Source organism: Copidosoma floridanum, unplaced genomic scaffold (assembly GCF_036245765.1).
Source record: "Copidosoma floridanum isolate Cflo_tuat_1 unplaced genomic scaffold, Cflo_Japanese_pri ptg000019l, whole genome shotgun sequence".
In the NCBI taxonomy this organism is placed as follows: Eukaryota; Metazoa; Arthropoda; class Insecta; order Hymenoptera; family Encyrtidae; genus Copidosoma; species Copidosoma floridanum.
In genome coordinates, this window is record NW_028321896.1 from 4,022,312 (window position 1) to 4,041,364 (window position 19,053).

The 19,053-nt window shown below is 39.6% G+C and overlaps 1 protein-coding gene across 2 annotated transcripts in view; it reads right to left on the reverse strand.

The window, feature by feature from the left end:
- Positions 1 to 2,664: 2,664 nt before the first annotated feature.
- Positions 2,665 to 19,053, reverse strand: part of osp (myosin phosphatase Rho interacting protein outspread) — an 80,317-nt gene continuing 63,928 nt past the window's right edge. Inside the window, exons 3-16 of one of the 2 annotated variants that reach the window (XM_089593585.1) lie at positions 12,290 to 12,355; positions 11,468 to 11,656; positions 11,322 to 11,394; positions 10,849 to 11,244; positions 10,487 to 10,771; positions 10,246 to 10,418; positions 9,857 to 10,159; positions 9,599 to 9,774; positions 8,450 to 9,513; positions 8,211 to 8,367; positions 5,264 to 8,119; positions 4,881 to 5,172; positions 3,110 to 3,283; positions 2,665 to 3,025 (exon numbers count right to left, since the gene is read on the reverse strand). In XM_089593585.1, coding sequence (XP_089449711.1) covers positions 3,020 to 3,025; positions 3,110 to 3,283; positions 4,881 to 5,172; positions 5,264 to 8,119; positions 8,211 to 8,367; positions 8,450 to 9,513; positions 9,599 to 9,774; positions 9,857 to 10,159; positions 10,246 to 10,418; positions 10,487 to 10,771; positions 10,849 to 11,244; positions 11,322 to 11,394; positions 11,468 to 11,656; positions 12,290 to 12,355 — 6,210 coding nt within the window. In that variant the 3' untranslated portion in view covers positions 2,665 to 3,019. Of the gene's footprint in view, positions 3,026 to 3,109; positions 3,284 to 3,961; positions 4,362 to 4,880; positions 5,173 to 5,263; positions 8,120 to 8,210; positions 8,368 to 8,449; positions 9,514 to 9,598; positions 9,775 to 9,856; positions 10,160 to 10,245; positions 10,419 to 10,486; positions 10,772 to 10,848; positions 11,245 to 11,321; positions 11,395 to 11,467; positions 11,657 to 12,289; positions 12,356 to 19,053 lie in introns of those variants that run through there. The other variant, XM_089593584.1, reaches the window with a different exon arrangement.

The following is a 19,053-nucleotide window of genomic DNA, read 5'->3' on the forward strand; positions in this document are numbered from 1 at the left end:
TTGCGTCAAGCGTGCCAATAGTGTTCAACAATACCCAAATCCTCCGGTTGATCGACTCCCACTCACGGTTGAGCTCGTTCCTCAGATGAAACACTCGCAACTGCTCGACGAGTTGATTAGACATCTAAACACCTCCCCGGTGATAGATTAGTCCTGGTGGGTGGCACTCGCAACACGACGTAAAATTAATTATTCGAATAAGTACTCACAAGTCGTTTTCGCGACGCACCCCCGCACTGTTCGATACTCAACTTGATTATGTATGTACTGTGCGTGCATGCATACGTTGTCGATAAGAACATTGTTCAAAATCTCTCTCCTGTTATCGCTCAACGGACCTGCTGTTCCACGGCTCAATTTGAACGTCTCGATTTTTTTAGATTTCCCGCCTTCGAGGCCAATCGTTGAAATTATTACTGAAATAATATACATGGTTGCTTTCGTTCGAAATTAAAGCTCAAACTTTCCTGTAATTTCAAATTATTGAAAAAAAAAAAAAAAAAAAAAAAAAAAAAAAAGCATGATTAATTTGTATTGATTGCATTGCAAAACAGGATTGTAGGGAACGTAGAATTGAAAATTTTTCTCGTCAAGTGATACCGACGCGTCGCGCGTGCCATAAACATTAAATTAGAAAGCAGCCTCGTATCAAAACCGGTTGCAGTATAGGCGATGTTATGGGAAACCAGGAAGAAATACCGATCTTATCCAGGTGCTGAACTTTTTAAATCGTGCGAAATCATATAGTTCAAAGCATCCGTGAATCAATTTAATTTTTACTATAGGGGATACAAAAATAATTTTTTTGTTTAATGTATACATTTGTCAACAACTTCATTTATTGCAAAATGCGTACATCTATATTTTACTTGTAATTTAACAACGAGTATTTTAAACATTGCCGATTTAATGAATTGAATGAACGATTTTTTATACTAATTCGTACATATTATTTAAAATTATGAAATTTTGAGTTAATAAATCGAAACATTTTTTTTTAATGGTTACTACATTTTATTTCAAACGTGTTATAAATTATAATACAAATGCAATAATGAAATAATAATATTTGATAAAACGTTAAACAATCCTGGACGTTGAATTATCCTACATAAGTAAGACAATAAGTAATCGACATCGCCACTGGAACGGATCGTGCTGATTTAAAATACAACAATTTATACCTATTGGTCTATAAATACATATGTATAAATATTTATACCTGTACATATGTAAATAGACGAAAGTTGAAAAACGAAAATATAATAGAGAGAAATTGAGTGCGCGCGTTTGTTAATTTATATATTTATAATTATAATTATACATTTAATATTTGACGATAAAAATCATAAACTATACACTTTATTAACATTAGATGATTATATAACCAGTGAACGTTTGTTTACGCTGTGAAAAAAATATACCAGTGATAATAATAATAATAATAATAATAATAATAATAATAATAATAATAATAGTAATAATGATTACAATAATAATAATAATAATAATAATAATAATAATAATAATAATAATAATAATAATAATAATGATACCTGTATGATACAAAAAATATGTGCATAATCTATACATAACAAAGGCATTTCTTTCAAACAAGTATTATACCTAATCATATAATTAAATTATTTTTTGATCAACAGAAAGAAACTCAATATAGTTCTTTTAAAATTTGTTCGATTCTCGCACGTCAAGTTTAGTCATCAATAGCATAAATAATTATTCATTGATGTCCATACAATATTTTCTTGTAATAATATAATACTATAACCAATCGTAAAAGTATAATTTTCCTTTACAACTTTATAAAAATTAACGCACATTTAAAAGATAATGTCAACGAACATTTAACAACATCAGGGAAAAAACATTTTTACACCATCCAACGACAAAACTCAGATGATATCAGCTATTTGGAAGTAAAATTAGGCTTGTGTACATGACTTGTAACATTAAAAAAAATTGACATTCTTTTATTTTAAGATTGAATATACGCCATTCTACAATTAAATTCATGATTTTTCCCTATTTACTTTGACTTGCATGACTTACAACAAAACATGATGAAATGCATTAAAAGCTAGTAACGACCATATTGTAAATGCTGCAATAATCGTCCAACAAAAGCAGCAGAGTAACAAGTAATGCCCCAAAATATATTATTTAGAAAAATCAAAGTACCAACGCGCTGAAAAAAAAATTACGTAAAAAAACTGCTGTGACGCTTGTTTAAATATTTTTTTTTTAATAATTAGCACACAAGCAGTAGATTAAGAGTTTTTGAAAAACTCCAATATAAACTCAACATTGTACTTAAAATTTGTTGTTTTTCAAATATATTGAATCAAGTTCACACGATAATTAAACGTAAGCATAATAAACTCTTGATAATTGTGATTGTACAATGATTATACTCAATTGTTCCTTCTTTTTCTTTATAACATGATATATTATAGCAATCTACTGAAATTCCGAATTGACCTTATCGTACATATTGCAAAAAACGAGTAACATTTATAAACCCTTTCAGTCACAACTTTGCTTGTTATTACTTACACGGTAAATTTAGTATTCTTCAACGTCAATGAGGATTACACTTAGTAGCAGGCATATTAACTCAACAAACCTATCTAAAGATGTAATTAAAATTTTCACGATTCAACAGACACGATCTATCTTGTATATTAAAAAAAATAACATTTTTAAATACTCAAAAAAAGTATTTAAATAACATTTAATTTGTCAACACTTTTACGTTTCTCTATTCAGGACTGAAAGGATTTGAACAAAGACTTGATCGGTAATTTTTAACATTCTCGTCTCATCCATAGCTGTGGTTTTAAACTGGTTTTTAAATTGCTTACAAGCCAACCAAGAAAAGTAGAAAGTCCAAATGTTGTTTTCCTCTAAACAACTATACCCACTGCTATAGGAGTGAGGGGCAGAGGAGACGGTGGTTAATTTAATGCAGATCCTGATCACCTCACTTTAGGAGACCACATCAGCTCTGCAATAAAAATTTAAGTTTTCTCCTTTAAACAAAGCCACGCAGTGCATCAGAAGTGAATGCTAATTGAGTCAAATTGCAAACCTGCAATGGAGAGAGCTGGGGGTTCCGAGGTGAGACGGTATGTGTGACGTGCGTCGGTACAGAGGCTGTGTGCCTCCGGTAACTGGTGTTGCTGCTACTACTGCCTTTGACTTTACTGATGCGCCTAGTGATGTCATACGTCACGCTTGCCGACTCGCGCCGTTGTTGGGTCACCTTTTTTTTCGCCAAAATTGTTTACATCCCAAATTTTAATTTTTCAATCATATAACTTTTAACGTGTCGAAGCACGTGATTAAAATACAACCACGATTATTCGTGGCTTGAGTATCAAAATGCTTATAAAACTATTGTAAGTGTTATAGAGAATATGGTACTTTGCTATTTGTCTACTAGAGAGACATTTTCAGTACAATGTAATTTTATAAAGGGAAACTAGATTATAAAATTTTATTTCAAAACCTTTCAAAGTTGTTGGGTTTCGTACAAAATTTTTCCATCGAAAAAGTGTATATAACCACTACCTTAAGAACCCTATATTACTTTTGATTTTGATTATTTAGCTATTAAATACTAAAAAGTGTGTACATTGCGTAAAAAGTGTTTAAGGAAGACAGTATAGCGCTAAAAAACAGTTAGTCTACATCACATTTACGTTAAGGCTCGAGGTATATCATGCTTTTAAGCTTTTTAAAAAAGTTTTCACAGTAATGAGCACACTTGTAGCACTGATTGGTTTTTTTCTATAAAAATTTCAGTACTACACCATCCATCATAAAAAAATTGATTTTAGTAGAGATAAAGCAAAATCAATATCCTAATCACTTCTATATCGATCATTTTTTGAAAATATCTTCAATGACAGTTCAATTGATTAACAGCTCTCTTCTGTACCATGATATTGTTGCGACAGAACAGCAGATCTAGGCCGAAAACTATTCCAAATCGATGTCATTAAACCATTTCGTTCAGTTACTTTTTGTTGCTTGTCATCTTTCTTCTCGACTATATTACTCTCAGAGGACAGTATATTACTTGAATACGGCAATGACACAGATTTCATTTTTTCAAAGCTGTACAAAAACGAAGACCTAGTCTGATCGGCTGATAGTGATTTTTTTAAGTTAGCAGAGCTCTTTGGTCGCTCGCTGAGCAGTACTCCATCCACGCTCTTGGATTTGTTAATTTTCGATTCAATGCTGTTATGCACTCCTTGCACTGGATACACTGGCACGTAATTTAGCGTTGCTGATTTTTTCGTTAAACCCGCCAAGTCACGCATTACGTCCCCATGCTGTTAGTAACATATCAAATAGTGTGTTAGTTCAAGCGTTAGTTTATTTTGCCTTTAATAGTAATTTTTTGTTATTTTCAAAGTAAAATGCTAAAAAATTCAGTGACAGAATAATATGAAAATGTTATTTAAGTTATTAAATGTGATGATAGGCTAAATGTACCAATTATTACTGGTTCACATCAAGGTGATGCGTGAAAAAATTGTTTTTCAATGGATATAAAAATTAGGGGAACTTTTATTGAACAAAAAGAAACTTCAATGATTACCTTAGACTTAAAACGGTTGTTGAAAAGTATATTTTTATATTTATATTGTTGCAGACGAACCAAGTAGCTTTATAAATATTAGCTTTACAATAAAACTGTAGTATCCCACCAGTAAACCACTCTTTCCATAAAAATTAATGACTGTTGGCGTATCTCAAGCCTAACAGTAATAGGTACAATTATCCTATAAAACCAATAATAACCAGCTTTGTAAAAATGCATCCCATTACAGAGACATCTCTCATTGTACCTTTAATTGTTGTTGCAAACGATGTATTTCTTCTCGTTGCTCGGCTATTTCGCTGTCTCTACCTCTTAGTAGCTGTATCGTGTCGTTGAAAGCAGTGTCGTTCGTCTCTAGTACCAAATGTGCACGCAACTGTTTATTTCTAGCATCCAATTGCATAATGTGTTGTTGAGCTTGAGTTACTTGTTTCGTCAGTGCTCCGACTTTTTCCTCCAGAGCAGCCGACTCCACGCACTTTTGAGAATATTTGGCGGACAGCGAAAGGATTTCTTGTTTAATCTCTTCCATTTCCTCTCTGCAATTAAGACAATCAGAAATCACAATCAGTCGCAGGAAATATACTCAAATAAACAACTCGCGAAATGTAAAAAAAAAAAAGTACTCACTCGTGCTCTTTGTGAAGTATACCAATATCCTCGCGAGCTTGTACTTGCTTGATAAACTCTTGTTTGAACTTGGCGATTTCTTTCTGTACCTCGTGCTCGTGTGCCTTTCTCATAGCATCCAGGGCAGCTAGAGTAGCCTGAGTCTCCTCCGAGAGAGCCTGCTCTTTTTCGATCCTCAAGTTCTCCAACTCTTGCCGGTGCTTTTCCTCCAGCTCGGCAATGATTCTCCTGTGCGAATTTTCCATAGCCAGCAAGCCCTTCTCGCACAAGGCGCGCAGCTGCTTGATCTCGTCCTTGTATCGCTTGCGTGTCTCGGCATCGGTATCTAGCTCGGTGCTGATCGATCGCTGATAAGCGGCCCGCAGCTCGTTCACGTGGGCCGAGTACTCCGAGTCCATGGCGTTCAGTCGATGCTCCAGTTTCCGGGCTCTCTCGCGTAGGGAAGCTGCCTCGTGCTCGAACTGCGTCTTGAGGCTGTTGCGCTCGTTGTCCCACTTACCCTTGATATCGATCAGGTCTTGCTCGTGCGTCTTTTTAAGCTGTTCGAGCTCCTTGGCGTGCTCGGCCGAGAGCCACGTTATTTTGTCTTGTAGCTGCTCGCACTGCTTGCACGAGGCACTTCTCACGTTATCGGAGATTCGTTTTATTTCCTCGCGAATCTCCTTGCACTTTTCGCACACGCCCACCCAGTCGCTTGCCGATGCAGTTTGAGGACGCTTGAGGATGTCGATTTTATCGCGCATCTTGTCCTTCACGCATTGCTTCAGGCCATCGATACCACTGCTCACGTCAGCCAGAACCTGAGCCACGTTCTTGATCTGCTCTTGAGACTGTTGCCTATTGGAGATTTTGTCGTCGCACTCGTTCGTAAATTGCTGGTAGAGGTGGATGAATTCCGCATCGTGGATGGCATTGTTCTCAAAGGTGTAATCCTCAGCAAGTAAACTGGACAGAAGGTCTTCATGCCGAATTAGACTAGATACGAAGGACTGTCCGGTGAAAGCTGTCTTGGTCCTCGCACTCTCCTGCAGCACGCTAATTCTGGCATCTATCAAGGCCTTTTGCGCAATCACGTCAGTATAATCCGACAGCAACTGCTTCGAGTCGTACTGAGATTCTACGTTGCACTTGCTTTTCTTCAGCTGATGTAAGGTTTTCTCGTACTCCTCTACCAAGTAATGGATGGTGTTCTCCATCTCCTGACGCAGAATCGTTTGAGCTTTATCCGCCCAGGATTCAAAATCGACGATCTGCGCGGCGTCAAAACTCAAACAGCTATCCGCAACGGACGAGACATTTTGTTCGTAAATCTGACCACACCTCATGATGAAGTGGGACACCTCGACCTGAACCAATTCCTTATTGACGGTCTCTTGTGCGATGATCCACGCCTCCCGGATCCTCTTGTCTTCGACCAGTTTGTTCGTGGCCAGAGCTACTTGCTTATTGATTTCTTCCGGCTCGGACATGCTACAGGTTTCGGCAGCCAGTGCCTCAGCTAGACGCTTGAGCTTGTCGTTTTTGTAATTATCGACGATCTGATTGACCTCCTTCTGCCTCTGCAGCAAGAAATTCAGGGCTTCGGCTCGCGCCGCCGAAATTTCCGTCGAACGCTCCTTTGTCTTCGGTACGCCCCCTATAAGTACTAATTTAGTAGCTAACACCTTAGTTAGATATTGAATATAGCTTGTGTTTTGGTACGTTTTGGGCTTAGTTCCATTAACCTTAAGTTTTAAGCTTGAAATAAGCTGACTAGTTTCGACCAATTCACTCAAAATTGCGCCGCGCTCCAACGTTCCGTTCATTGCACACTTGATCTGTCTCAGAATGACAGACTCAAAGGCCAGCCTTTCCGCTGCCAGTTTAATTTTCTCTTTGTCATCGAGTTGGCCGGCTTCGGAGAGTTGCCGACGTCGATTCACCAACTCGTGCATTTTATTACTAAGAATAGCTTCTAGTTTAGTCACAACTACGCCTACTGACTCTGTGATTTGACAGCTAGCATCGTTCTTCTTGCGTTGATGCTCCACGCACGCGTCCAGGATCTCGTTGACCGCCAGCAGACACTTGTGCGCCTTCTCCTCGGCACGTGTGGAGCCCAGGTAGCTGTCCAATCGCCTTTTTGACTTGGCCACCGCGTGCTCGAGCCTCCTCAATCGAAGTACGACTTCGGCGGAGACGTCGTTGCGAGACATCGAGGACGCACCGCTGATCTCACTGCACTCGCTGGAATCCTTCTCGGCATCGCTGGCCGTGGTTTCCGCCGTTACGTTAGCTACCTTGGATTCCAACGTGCTCAGTCGGATCAGGACTTTCATTGGTTCCGAGCTCGTAGCACTATCTAACGATTTCCTTCGCACTCTACTTCTGTCTAAGCTACGGTTCTCCTTCTTGGTACGCTCCTTCTTTGTGGAAGAACTCGACTCTTTGGAAGTGGTTTCAGGCGCAACCACTGATCGGGCGCCCTTGCCCCGCTCGAGCGCACTTATCTTCTTCTCGAGGTCCACCAGCTTGTCTTCGACTTCTTGAGATATTTGGAAGGACTCCCGGCCCTTGAGCGAGAGCGACCTCCGCTTATCTCGACTCTCCGCCTTTGTCAATTTTTGCTTTAACATTCGCACCTGCTTCTCGCTGCCTGCCAGCTTGTTCGTCAAATCCTGGATCTTTGCGGCCATCAGTTGAACTTGGGCTTGATTAGACTCGTTGGTTTGCGTCGATTCTTGTTTATGGGCAAATATCTCGAGCTCGAGGACGTCTTGCGTGGCGTGCGCCTCGCGCAACTCTTTGCGCATGGCACGAATCTCGAGAACTGCTTTTTCGAAACGACTCCTCAGTTCGTCGTATTCTTCCATAATGCTGTGTTGTGACGAGAAAAAGAGAAAAATAAGAGTTTATTTTATGAAATTAATATTCGATTGCCAACCATGGAAAATTCATATATAGTTACCGTTCTTTATCAAACGCATTCAAATCCAAGTCTAGATCAATATTGGTCAGATCGCTCAGCGAATCGTAACTGCGGCCCCGTTCTCTCGACGACGAAAGACCATTTTTACCCTCCAATTCCCTTACCCGAGCATAGAGTCGTTCGTTCTCCTCGATACCTGTTGAAAAGCAAGGGTATTTAGACATTTTGCAATTCCATTTGATTCTTATTTGGGGAGGAGTGGGACAATTGTTTTCAACCTTGCGATAATCTGTCGGTAAGAGTCGTGACTTCAGCTTGCAAATGCTCGACGGTTGTGTGACTAGATTCCAGCTGATTTGTAAGCATTTGACACCTCTCGCTCGTCTCGCGCAGTATGGCTTCGGTCTCGAGAAGCTTGCGCTCAAGCAGCTCCTTGTCTCGACTGTAAAGTTTCTTCATTTTGTCCAGTTCGTCGAGCTGTTGTTTGTTGCGCTGCTGTTCGTTGCGCTGGACGTTGCCCAACACCTGCTCGAGCTGTTTCTCGGTCTCGGTCTTTTGCTGGCCGAGCCTCAAGAGCTCCGAGTGAGCGCTGGCTAGCTCGTTGCGCGCCACGTTCAGTTGTGACTTTAGTCCCTTGATCTCGCTCTCCTGGCGCTCGACGATGACTAGCAAAGAGTTAGACTGGGTCTGGCTGCCGTTACTGTTAACTACAGTGCTGCTGCTAACGGAGCTCTTGTTGCCTGTGACGCTGCTGCCACTGCCCTTGTTGTTGTGGTCCAGTATCGACTGGTCTCTAAACGTGCTCAACTTATCCTCCAGCAACTCGACTATTAGGTGCGGGTTGTCCGAACCGTTACCAGAAGACGATGTCCTGCAGTCGTTGATGGAAATCTGGCTGCTGCTCTGTCCCATGTCCTTGTTGAGCTCGAGCTCACAGCAAGCCATCTCCAAATCCTCGGACTGCACGCTGTCGAGGGTACTGCGCCTGGAACTTGGTGGCGAGCTGCGGCTTCGTTTGTAGACGCGCGATCTCGAGCTCGAGCGCGACCTCGCCTTTACCCTCGATAGAGCTGTTCTGGTGAGAGGCGGCGAGGGCGGCAAGTCCGACCACTCGTGCTTCGACGACGAGGTTTTCGGTGTGGACGTGCCCCATTCACCGTTGACGACGTTGTTCGTCAGGGGCGGTGAACTCGCCACTTCGGACCAGTCGCCAGACTCGCGCCGACCGCCCTCCGATGCCGTGCGATACTCCTCGTCCGACGAAAAAAGGACCGAACGCCCCGTCAGACCCGTCAGTCCCGTCGACGTTGCAATAAAGTCCCTTTCGTGTTCCTCGATCGATCTGAAACATTGATCGATTTTTTTTTCTTTATTCATTTATCTTAACAATACATATTACTGTTACGAAAGAAAAAAGAAATACTCACGCCGTGGGAGACTGAATACTCATTTCCTCCTGCCTCTCCTGACAAATCGTGTGCGAATCGAGCGGATTATTGTCAAGATCCGGCAAATTGGTAGCCTTTCTGATGGCCGACATCCAGTTTGCCCTTATGCCAGCAGTTACTGCCGAGAGAACAGTTGTACCTCTATCGTCCCAAGTCTGTGCACGCAGTTTAAACGAGATTGGTAGAATATTCCATTTGGACTCAATGGGATGAGACTAAAAAAAAAAAACAGCTTACTATCGTTTGAAAACCGTAATTCCGAGCCACTTGGACCGACGTGACAGCAGTGACGGTGTTCAAGTCGATAACCCCGTCCATGATCCCCTTGTCCTCGGCGCTGGGATCTCGATAGTACATGAGGCCACAGCCACGCAGGACGAACCAGTGTTTGTTCCACTCCTTGTTAGCCCCTTGCTTCATCAGCCAGCCCTTTTTTATGTTCAACAAATCCTCGGCTGGCAGATCGACCCTCAGCTCGCAAGTCGGAGAGTACCTGTTGCCCGATATGTCGAGCACGCAGCCGTCCGGATCTCCCCTGATCTGTTGAGCCAACAAATTAGACGAGATACATTTTAATGCCCGCCCACTGCACGTGTTATACGAGCGCGAGCACTTCGTGCACTTACGAGCTTATCCTGATGCGTGACGGCCGCGGTGTCCACGACGTCTCGCGTGGGCTCGGAGGCTCTCGGCTTGTTGCGCCTGACCCTGGGCTGCGTTAGCGAGGCCGCGATGTCGCGCAGCTTACCCTCTCGTTCTCTCTCGTGGTCCAGGAGGATCCTCCTGCACGCCTCATCGTCTGAACACCAAACGTCAACGGTTTTAGAAACCACCTGTCCCACTATCTCGGAAATCACGAGTACATACCTAATTTGTTGATGGTCTCGAGGGGCGCCGACACTGTGCGATCCAACGGTGGTTGCTGCTGCTGCTGCTGGTGCTGTTGGCCGAGCACCCGCCTGCGCGCCTTATCTTCGGCTCTGAGCTTATCCCTCGTGGGTGGTGACGCACTGCTCGCCGGCTGGTCCTTGTATGATCTGGCACTCTCGGCGCAGCTCGAGCTCTTGCAAATCGGTGGCTTTTCCGAGCACACGCTGCCGGCCAAACTCGTCGTCGCTGGGGTTGCACACGCAGGCGACGACGAGACAGCTGCTGTACAAGCGAATGCAGTCAAACAATATAGTCGCGAAACCGACCGAAATAAGTAATGGAAAAACAAACAAAAGTACCGATGGGGGGCATCGTGCCGTTGATGGTGATGGACGACGTCGTGTACGCGTGCACGCCGGTGCCGTTCCTAAGGGGAGACGAGTTGTTGTTGTTTTTGTTGTTATTGTTAACACTGGAGTCCTTGACGGCAAGCTGGTCGCACGAAACGTTCTCCTTGTTGCTGTGTCCAGTGTAGGTAGTCGCGAGGCCGTTCGTCGTGGAATTTTGCGGGGTAGTTGCCGTTGGTTTGGCGGTCGTTGTTGTTATTGACGGCGACGAGGCTAGAGAATCGCTCAGCGACGAGAACGCAGAATTGCATAGGCTGCTCGTCGCTTCTGGTATCCACGAGGTGCTCGATCCTCGCGGCTCCGAGCGGCAACTGTTGAACCGCGGCCTCGAGGGATTCGGTGTGTTGCCTGAAAGCATCGTCGTTATATGATTGTTCAAGGTGTCGGGAGAATCGGTGAAGCTGGCACGCAGTGGTGGCACTTACTTCGCACCGCCGGTGTGATTTGGAGTATCGTTGTCTGACCACCTGGAAAGGTGGCGTTTCGCTTGTGCCGGCCCTTAAGAGAAGCAGCGATTAAGTATACGTACAGTTGGAATGAAAAAAAAAAAGAAAAAGAAGAGATGGGCAACCTTGTTTCTCGAGTAGACTTGAAGCACGTCGGCCCACCATCTCGCCTCCTCTCGGCAGGTGCCCTTGATGAAAGTGACACCCTCGGGAGACGTGATGGCGAGGCTGTAGGGGTGGCCGGTTACGTCTTCCGCGGCTGCGACCTCGAGGACACGGGTCATGTCGATCCTCGCCTGTGGTACCGTTTCCGGCTGCAATTTTTCACACATGTTTGTATATATACCTACGTCGGACATTTATTCGTACACGTACAAGGTATATGAACGCGAAAGCAACGCGTATACTATTCACGGTTGTTGTTGCTGCGCGTTGCTTGCAATAATAATGATACAACAACCGTGAATAGTATACGCGTTGCTCGCACCGATATCGGTTTACCCCGTGTGCGCTCTACTGGTGCATAGTTACATACTTGTATAATTATATTGCGCAGTTTCGATTGTCATAGGATATTGACGAGGATATTGATTTTTTTTTAGTGATGTATAGCTCTGTCTGTATTAATTATCGCTTGCAATACATTATGATTAAACGTGACAATTTATTCGAGGCCAAAGACCGGTAAATTCGTATACTTATTTTTATAAAATAAAATGATTTGGTGAATTTTGTTTTCCAAAAAATCGATGATAAAAAAAAAGAACACAAAAAAGGTAAAATCTAAATCAGCAACGATGTTACACGCGGATGAAGAAAAAACAAAAAAAACTTTGTTTCAAATATCGTTGGCTCATTTTGACCAAATGACGTATCGTATAGCAGCGGAGTACGATATTTCACGGCCAACGCGGAAATTGAAATATCAAACACAGCGCGTGACTTACATGTTCGTCCACGGAGTACGTCAGCTCGCCGTCGTCGTACAGAACGAACCACCGTCGTTGCCACCTCTGTAAATTTATTAAATACACACGTTAATGGCTCATAACTTTACAATTTTTTTTTTTTATCAACAGATCACTGTGCACGGCACAAATTTGCCTTATCCTTTTTTTTGTGCACTCTATCTATTTTAGATATCATTTTTTCATTAGATCACATACAAATTTTTTATTTCCAACCATTACTCCGTGATTACTATCCACCTACATGTACTTAACTTTTTCAAATTTAATCTAATTAAATTCAAGTTTTATATCTTATATTTAAAAAATAGATTAAATCGAAATTGTATTCTTTATCAGTAAAAAGAATATCAAAAAACGAAAAAAAAACTTCCTCTATGTACGAGGAAGAAAAAACGTATTCATCATTGGCTGACTAATGAATTATCAGATGTTAGTATATTAGGGTATGATAGGTAAGATGAGAAAAATGTAACGAGTATAAAATAAAAACGTGCTTTGGTACTGCGTATAAAAATACTCGATGGTTAAATATATAGAAGAAGTAGCAGAGGACGGTAAAATAACATGCGCAGTACTAAAAAATCAGGTAAAATATGAATATTGCAATACGATTCGGGACTACGGGATTTAAGATAAGGAAAATAGTACAGCAATGAGAAGGATCTACACATCTGAAAATGGCACAAGAATCGAAAAGTAAAAGCGCTCCGTGTACGCGTCCTTTACACCAATGCACTGCATTATCAGGCAGAAAATCCGCAAACAAGCTCCCACAACCGATTTCACGATTGATATGACGAAAAGCAAAGGTCGTCGGGAAGAATCGCACACTTGACTGATCTTCAAACCTTCAACTTCCTATCGATGATGATGATGATGATATATGTAGGTACGGATGGACAGCGGAGGCGCGTAAGTACACGTTACAATGGACACGTGCTCAAGCCTCGTCGTGTATACACATACACGCACATTTGATTCGAAACAGCCTCTTTCGGACTTGATTAACCGACATCGTTCACAACGACCACAATACAATATCCTGTGTGCAGAACAACGCTTTTTATTATTTTACAAGTGAGCTTATACTTATCAAAGCAAAGCTTATATGCCATCTATAGTGTGGAAAAATAATTAGTGATGAACATAATCTGATCTGGTAATTAGTATCATTAGCATTTTTCAGTCGGTCGGTCAGATTTCCATCGAGTTTTGTATATCTATATACCAGCGCAGCGTCGCGGCGAGTTGTTATGATAATATATAATAATAATTATGTACGTATAGGTATACTCAACACACGGAGGGATCCAGCTGACCGACAAATGCACTTGCTATACCAACAAAACACGAGAGGCGCCAGTTTTTGGTAAATTTTCAGTTGGAGATCAAAGATTCATTTTCTTTAACAAATAAATACGAAATATCCGCTCATTTGTCATTCAATAGCGCACGTCATACGCTTTTAATTTTATTCAGCTTCAATGTTACTCACGTAGACGCTTTGTTTTTCTCACGCAAGGGGGCGTAGAAAATTAAATTTATCATCTAACATGCGACGCTATTAACATCGCGTTGGCTTTTTGTTGCCACTTTTCTTCCAGTGTGATACAATATTATAAGATGATACATTGTAATTATTTTAAGCAAACACCCACGGCTACGTTTGCACATCATTATGTGTCAGCTGGGCCTCAATCGCGTTGCAAAAACGGCGCCCTCCAACGAGAAATTTGATAACTATGTGGGCCTCGCATGATATCAGTATATCTGTATAACCGATTACAGTCAAGTTGGTCGGGCATATAGATATACTTACCGATACGCCAAGCAATCAACACATACACAAGTATCTCACTTACAGGCATTTTGTTATCTATACCAAACTAATGATTGAAATATACTATTAAACAAGCCTGACCGCAAGAGCTCAGTAGCTGCGTGGTTAAGAGCGTATGAAAGCTTTAGCTATCAGATATTGAGTTGCCAGGAGGTCCGGGTTCGAGACCCAACCTTCGACGTAGTTTTTAAGCGGTGTTGGGTAGAAATTAATTAATCTATAAGCCCTAGTCAGTAAGCAAATAGATTTTAATGTAGAATTAAAAATCGTAGATTTAAGGTAGAGTAGTAAGACTAGATGTAAGGTAGAACAATAAGAGTAGATCTTAAGGTAGAATAATTAGAATAATAATTAGAAATAACGTAGAATAAAAAAATAGGTGTAAGATAGAATAAGAAAAATAGAAATAAGGTAGAGTTAATCCTAGATCTAAGGTAGAATCATAAGTAGCACATTGAGGGTTGAAAAGTCAGCTAGAAAGTAGGATAGGGAAAATGAGCCAGGAGCCTCTCACTAGGGTGTTAGAAGATTGTAATAACAACTATACTAGGGATGACAGGTCAGCTAATACCTGGCTCAAGCGCGGTCGTGCGCAACCAAATTTTTGCAATTTTTTTTTTTCAATCCATACCATGTGCTTAATAAACTTATTGATACCATGAAAATCTATTTGGCGATGGTAAAAATATGTTTTAATCAGATAGAAGTCTTTAAATCAAGGGTAATGAAACAAAACTTTTAGTTAGCAACTGGATACATTTTTTTGACTTTAAAAAAATCTCTGAACAAAACATTTAATATTATTTAATTGTACATTTTAAAAAGGATCACCGAGATCGTTTTCAGGCATTATCAGTACACAGTGGCTTTTATTTAAAAATAAAAGTAGTTAGACGCATTACATTACTATTTGACGGGGTAAAAATAATTATTAGCATAAAAAGTCAAGTTTGTCTTGTGCTGCGTATGAAAGTGATTATATACTTGATCATTTGGTCCATAAGAAGAAAAACAGCTTTATTTGTATATTTGTACACAAGATAGTCCTTGAATTAAAATCTTTGGGCTCTGCAAGCATAAAAATATTTTATACATTGCGCTGTTACGTGTGATGATGGCCTTATAATTTATTATATATGACTTTAACATTTCGGTAAAACATAAAAATTTATACTCGAGGAAGAACCATCATTTTTATGCATTCAGTTCATCTAATACATGCATGATTTGACAGACAATCATACTAGAATTATTTAATTATTTTCGTAATAATCACTGATCATTAATTAAAATATTTATATGCCACTAACGTTCTCTGATACTTCTTTTTCTAGATGAAAATTGATACTCCTGAATTGCAGAATACCTTGATCGTGCTGATGAATGACTCCGAAGAGATGAAACAGTTTCTTAAAGTTAGCATTGTGTTAATTTTGGTTGTTTTTTTTTGATAAAAAATGTTTGTAGTCGTGAACTTGATTAAAGAAACAAGAAGCATTTTTCAGATTTTACGATCTGAAGATAGTTTTTGCTAAGCAGTTTTTATTTATTTGTATACGTTTTTATACTACTTTTGTAATCACAGTAATTGAGTGTGCGATACGCTTTTAGGAAATATCCTTGTGGTTTGTAACGGACAACATTCAATGGATGATTTTTTTGAGTGAAAAAACAAAAGCTGATGAATTTTTCTCCAACAACTACATTCCTTTCAACTGCCTATTTCTCGTAGTGCAGAAAATTACGGGTATAAATGCTCGAGAGCTTAGCGAAGTTTACCAAATTGCAAGGTATCGAGAATTGATTAAAAGTCATTTTGGAACTTGGGATGAAAAGAAAGGATTAAGGGCAACTAATCTGGCTTTTGATCAGCGCAGAAATGATCTTCAAGGACAAATAATCCGAGTTGGTTGCTTCAAGGTATTTTACCATCATAAAGAGGTAGAAAATAATGAAATGTATTTTTTGACGAGAAATTCTTTAGTATACAAGTTATTGTCGATATCAATAAATGTGTGTTTGACCTTGTTGTGGAATGATGCATTTTATTTTTTACACCTTTAAATATGATTAAATGTAACAGCGAGTAGTTGAAATATTAGAATAATTTAATTTGGACTATTTTCAACAGAATAGGAGTTATATTTTATATGCAAGGTTGATTAAATTGGTATAATTTATACAATTAATACTGTACTTCAACGCAAATAAATAATTAAAATATGAAAGAGTTATACAACAGTAATATAGAGATCTAGACATGCTGTTTATCTTGTTCTCCCATTTATGCGTGTTATTAGTGAATACCTGGAGATAAGCTTGTCATGAAAGAATCCTAATTGTTTTTTCTTGTCACGGATAAATTTTTCGTTGTCCGAGCGAGTATACAAACTATCTGTTTGACTTTGTTGCAGATTCCACACATTCTTGAAATAGATACCGATGCCACTGGCAGGATAACCGTACGGAATATCTTTTTACGAGCAGTACTGGACAATTTTCAGAAAAACACAAAGTGCTCGTCAGTATTTGTCAATTGAAACTGCAGTTTGAATTTATTAAACAAAATATCTGATTATTTGTTGGAAAAATAATTTTAGTTTGACGTTCATCAAAAGAGATACCCTATCGGAGTGCAAGAATAATTAAATCAATAAAATAATTAAATCAATAAAATAAAATTAAATAATTAAATCAATAAAAGATTATATTATTAATTAATCCAGTGAAAAACAGTTAGGTTTCTTATCGCCGATGCTCACTCGCCTTAAAAATTAATTTTTTAATTAATTGTCAAATAATTAGTTGGGTTTCTAATCGCCGATGCTTACTCGTTTACAAGATTATTTTATAAATAACTCCAGTGAAAAACAATTGGGTTTCTAATCACCTATGCTTACTTGCCTCAAAGATTAGTTTAATATTTAATTCCAAAAAAACAGTTGGGTTTTTAATCACCGCTGCTTACTCACCAAGGCAGATATTGTAAATAAATATACTGATAAACTATTGGGTTTCTTATCGCCGATGCTTGATTGCTTAAAAGGTTATTTAATTAAATTAAATTTTTTTTTGTGATTCAAGATTTAAATCTTAATTGAATCGTTATTATTTCTTGAATCTTTGAATCCCGTGGACAGCCCCTCGCTGGTGAGTATGTATGTTGTACACGACGTGCAGTTGCAGTGATCATTTATGTCTCCGTTTTGCGGGGAAATAATGGAATTGTATGGATATTGAGATCGCGGCTATGAAAAATCGGTAGGGCCCGTAACGGGTTCCAGCGCGAGAATGTAAGACGCATTTATAGGTATATGAGCTGTTCCACGAAAAATCATCCACCACGTAGCTTTTAGTGCGTTAAAATGATGTTAGTAACTGATTTTTTTTTTTTTATACTGTCTGATGGATCAGAATTACGTGGTAATCCCGAAAAGCCGGTGTGACACACTTGCCTATTCCGGATTGTTCCAAAATATAGTGATTACACAGTTAAAATTGTGAGAATCACTTCGGAATTTCTTCCAAAAGGGTTTGAAAAATTATGTTTACATGAGGATGTCGGATTAAATTGTTACGTGGATGACCAGATCCAAAATTGCGAAACCAATTGGTTGATTCCCCAAGTTATTTTTCTGGCACAACATGTCTCACTTGAAAGCTCCTTTTTTTCATTAATGTGTCATTTTTTTCAATTTATAATCTGCCCGAATTGGACATTTACCGGAACTTTGAAAAAAATGTGGTTTTCAATTTTCAAGTTCATCCCAATCAAATAATCAACCAAGTGTGTCACTCTTCACAAACACTATACGATTTTTCAATGGGTCATTGTTTAAAAAAAATATCAAACAGTTCCAAAAACGTACTTCAATTTTTTTTTATAATTCTTAAAAAATGCAATAATTTTTTTTTGAAAGAAAGGACGAATTAATTAGAGAGAAAAAAATCTTTAAATACAATGAAAAAATGATCCTGTCATCCAGCAAAGTTTTAATCTTGATAAAACATTTTCCACACCCTCGAGAACGAGATAAAAGTCGAAAAAATGCCCAAGTTTTAAAAAGTTTTCTCTCAACAGAACAGCAGCAGTTGCGGTGACGCTGTTCGGTTAAAAAGAAAACCCTGCCCCAGTATTTTTTTTTTTTTCCCCTCAAGTCATCGATACTTGTGTACACACATATTATATGCATGATATACGAAGAACATAAGAGGAAGAAAAAAAGAAGACACGTGAGAGCCCATACACTTCTAATTCTTTCTCTCTTCTCGACCTTTACTTTAATAAAAACGGACAAAAAAAAAAAGAAAATAAATAAAAATATAAGCCGAGCAGAAGAACCGTTACGTACATCAGGTAAGTACAACATTATGGCGTTATGCGCACGTGTTTTATCCCTATACATATACTTATATGTGTATACTCATGGAGCAAGCAAAAAGAAAAAAAGAAAAAAAAAAACACATGATATAAAACAATGTACACGTGTACATTGCACGGAGGTGTATCGTAAGTGTGCGCAATAACTTTGTGGTTTATCTAAGGCACTAGGCCAAAACCATCCGCTGCTAGAAAAGACATATGGATATATAGATTTATACACACGTGCACTGGTGGTATTATACATGTGTATGCGGTCTACTAAAGGTATATAGTACACGGTTCGCTTCGCGCGGGAATCCGCGAGACCGCGCGGAACCAGAGTGTGTTGTACGCGCGTGTGTGGGTGGGTGTTATGTCCGACCCCGTCTAAAGTGCATGTATGTACATATACATGCAGATTGCGGGCAAAGGGAGAGAACGAACGACTTATATCGCGAGAACCGCATATACCCTCCTCCCGTCCACCACACCATCTCTTGTATATAATAATGAGAGATCGAGATCTTTATGCCATGT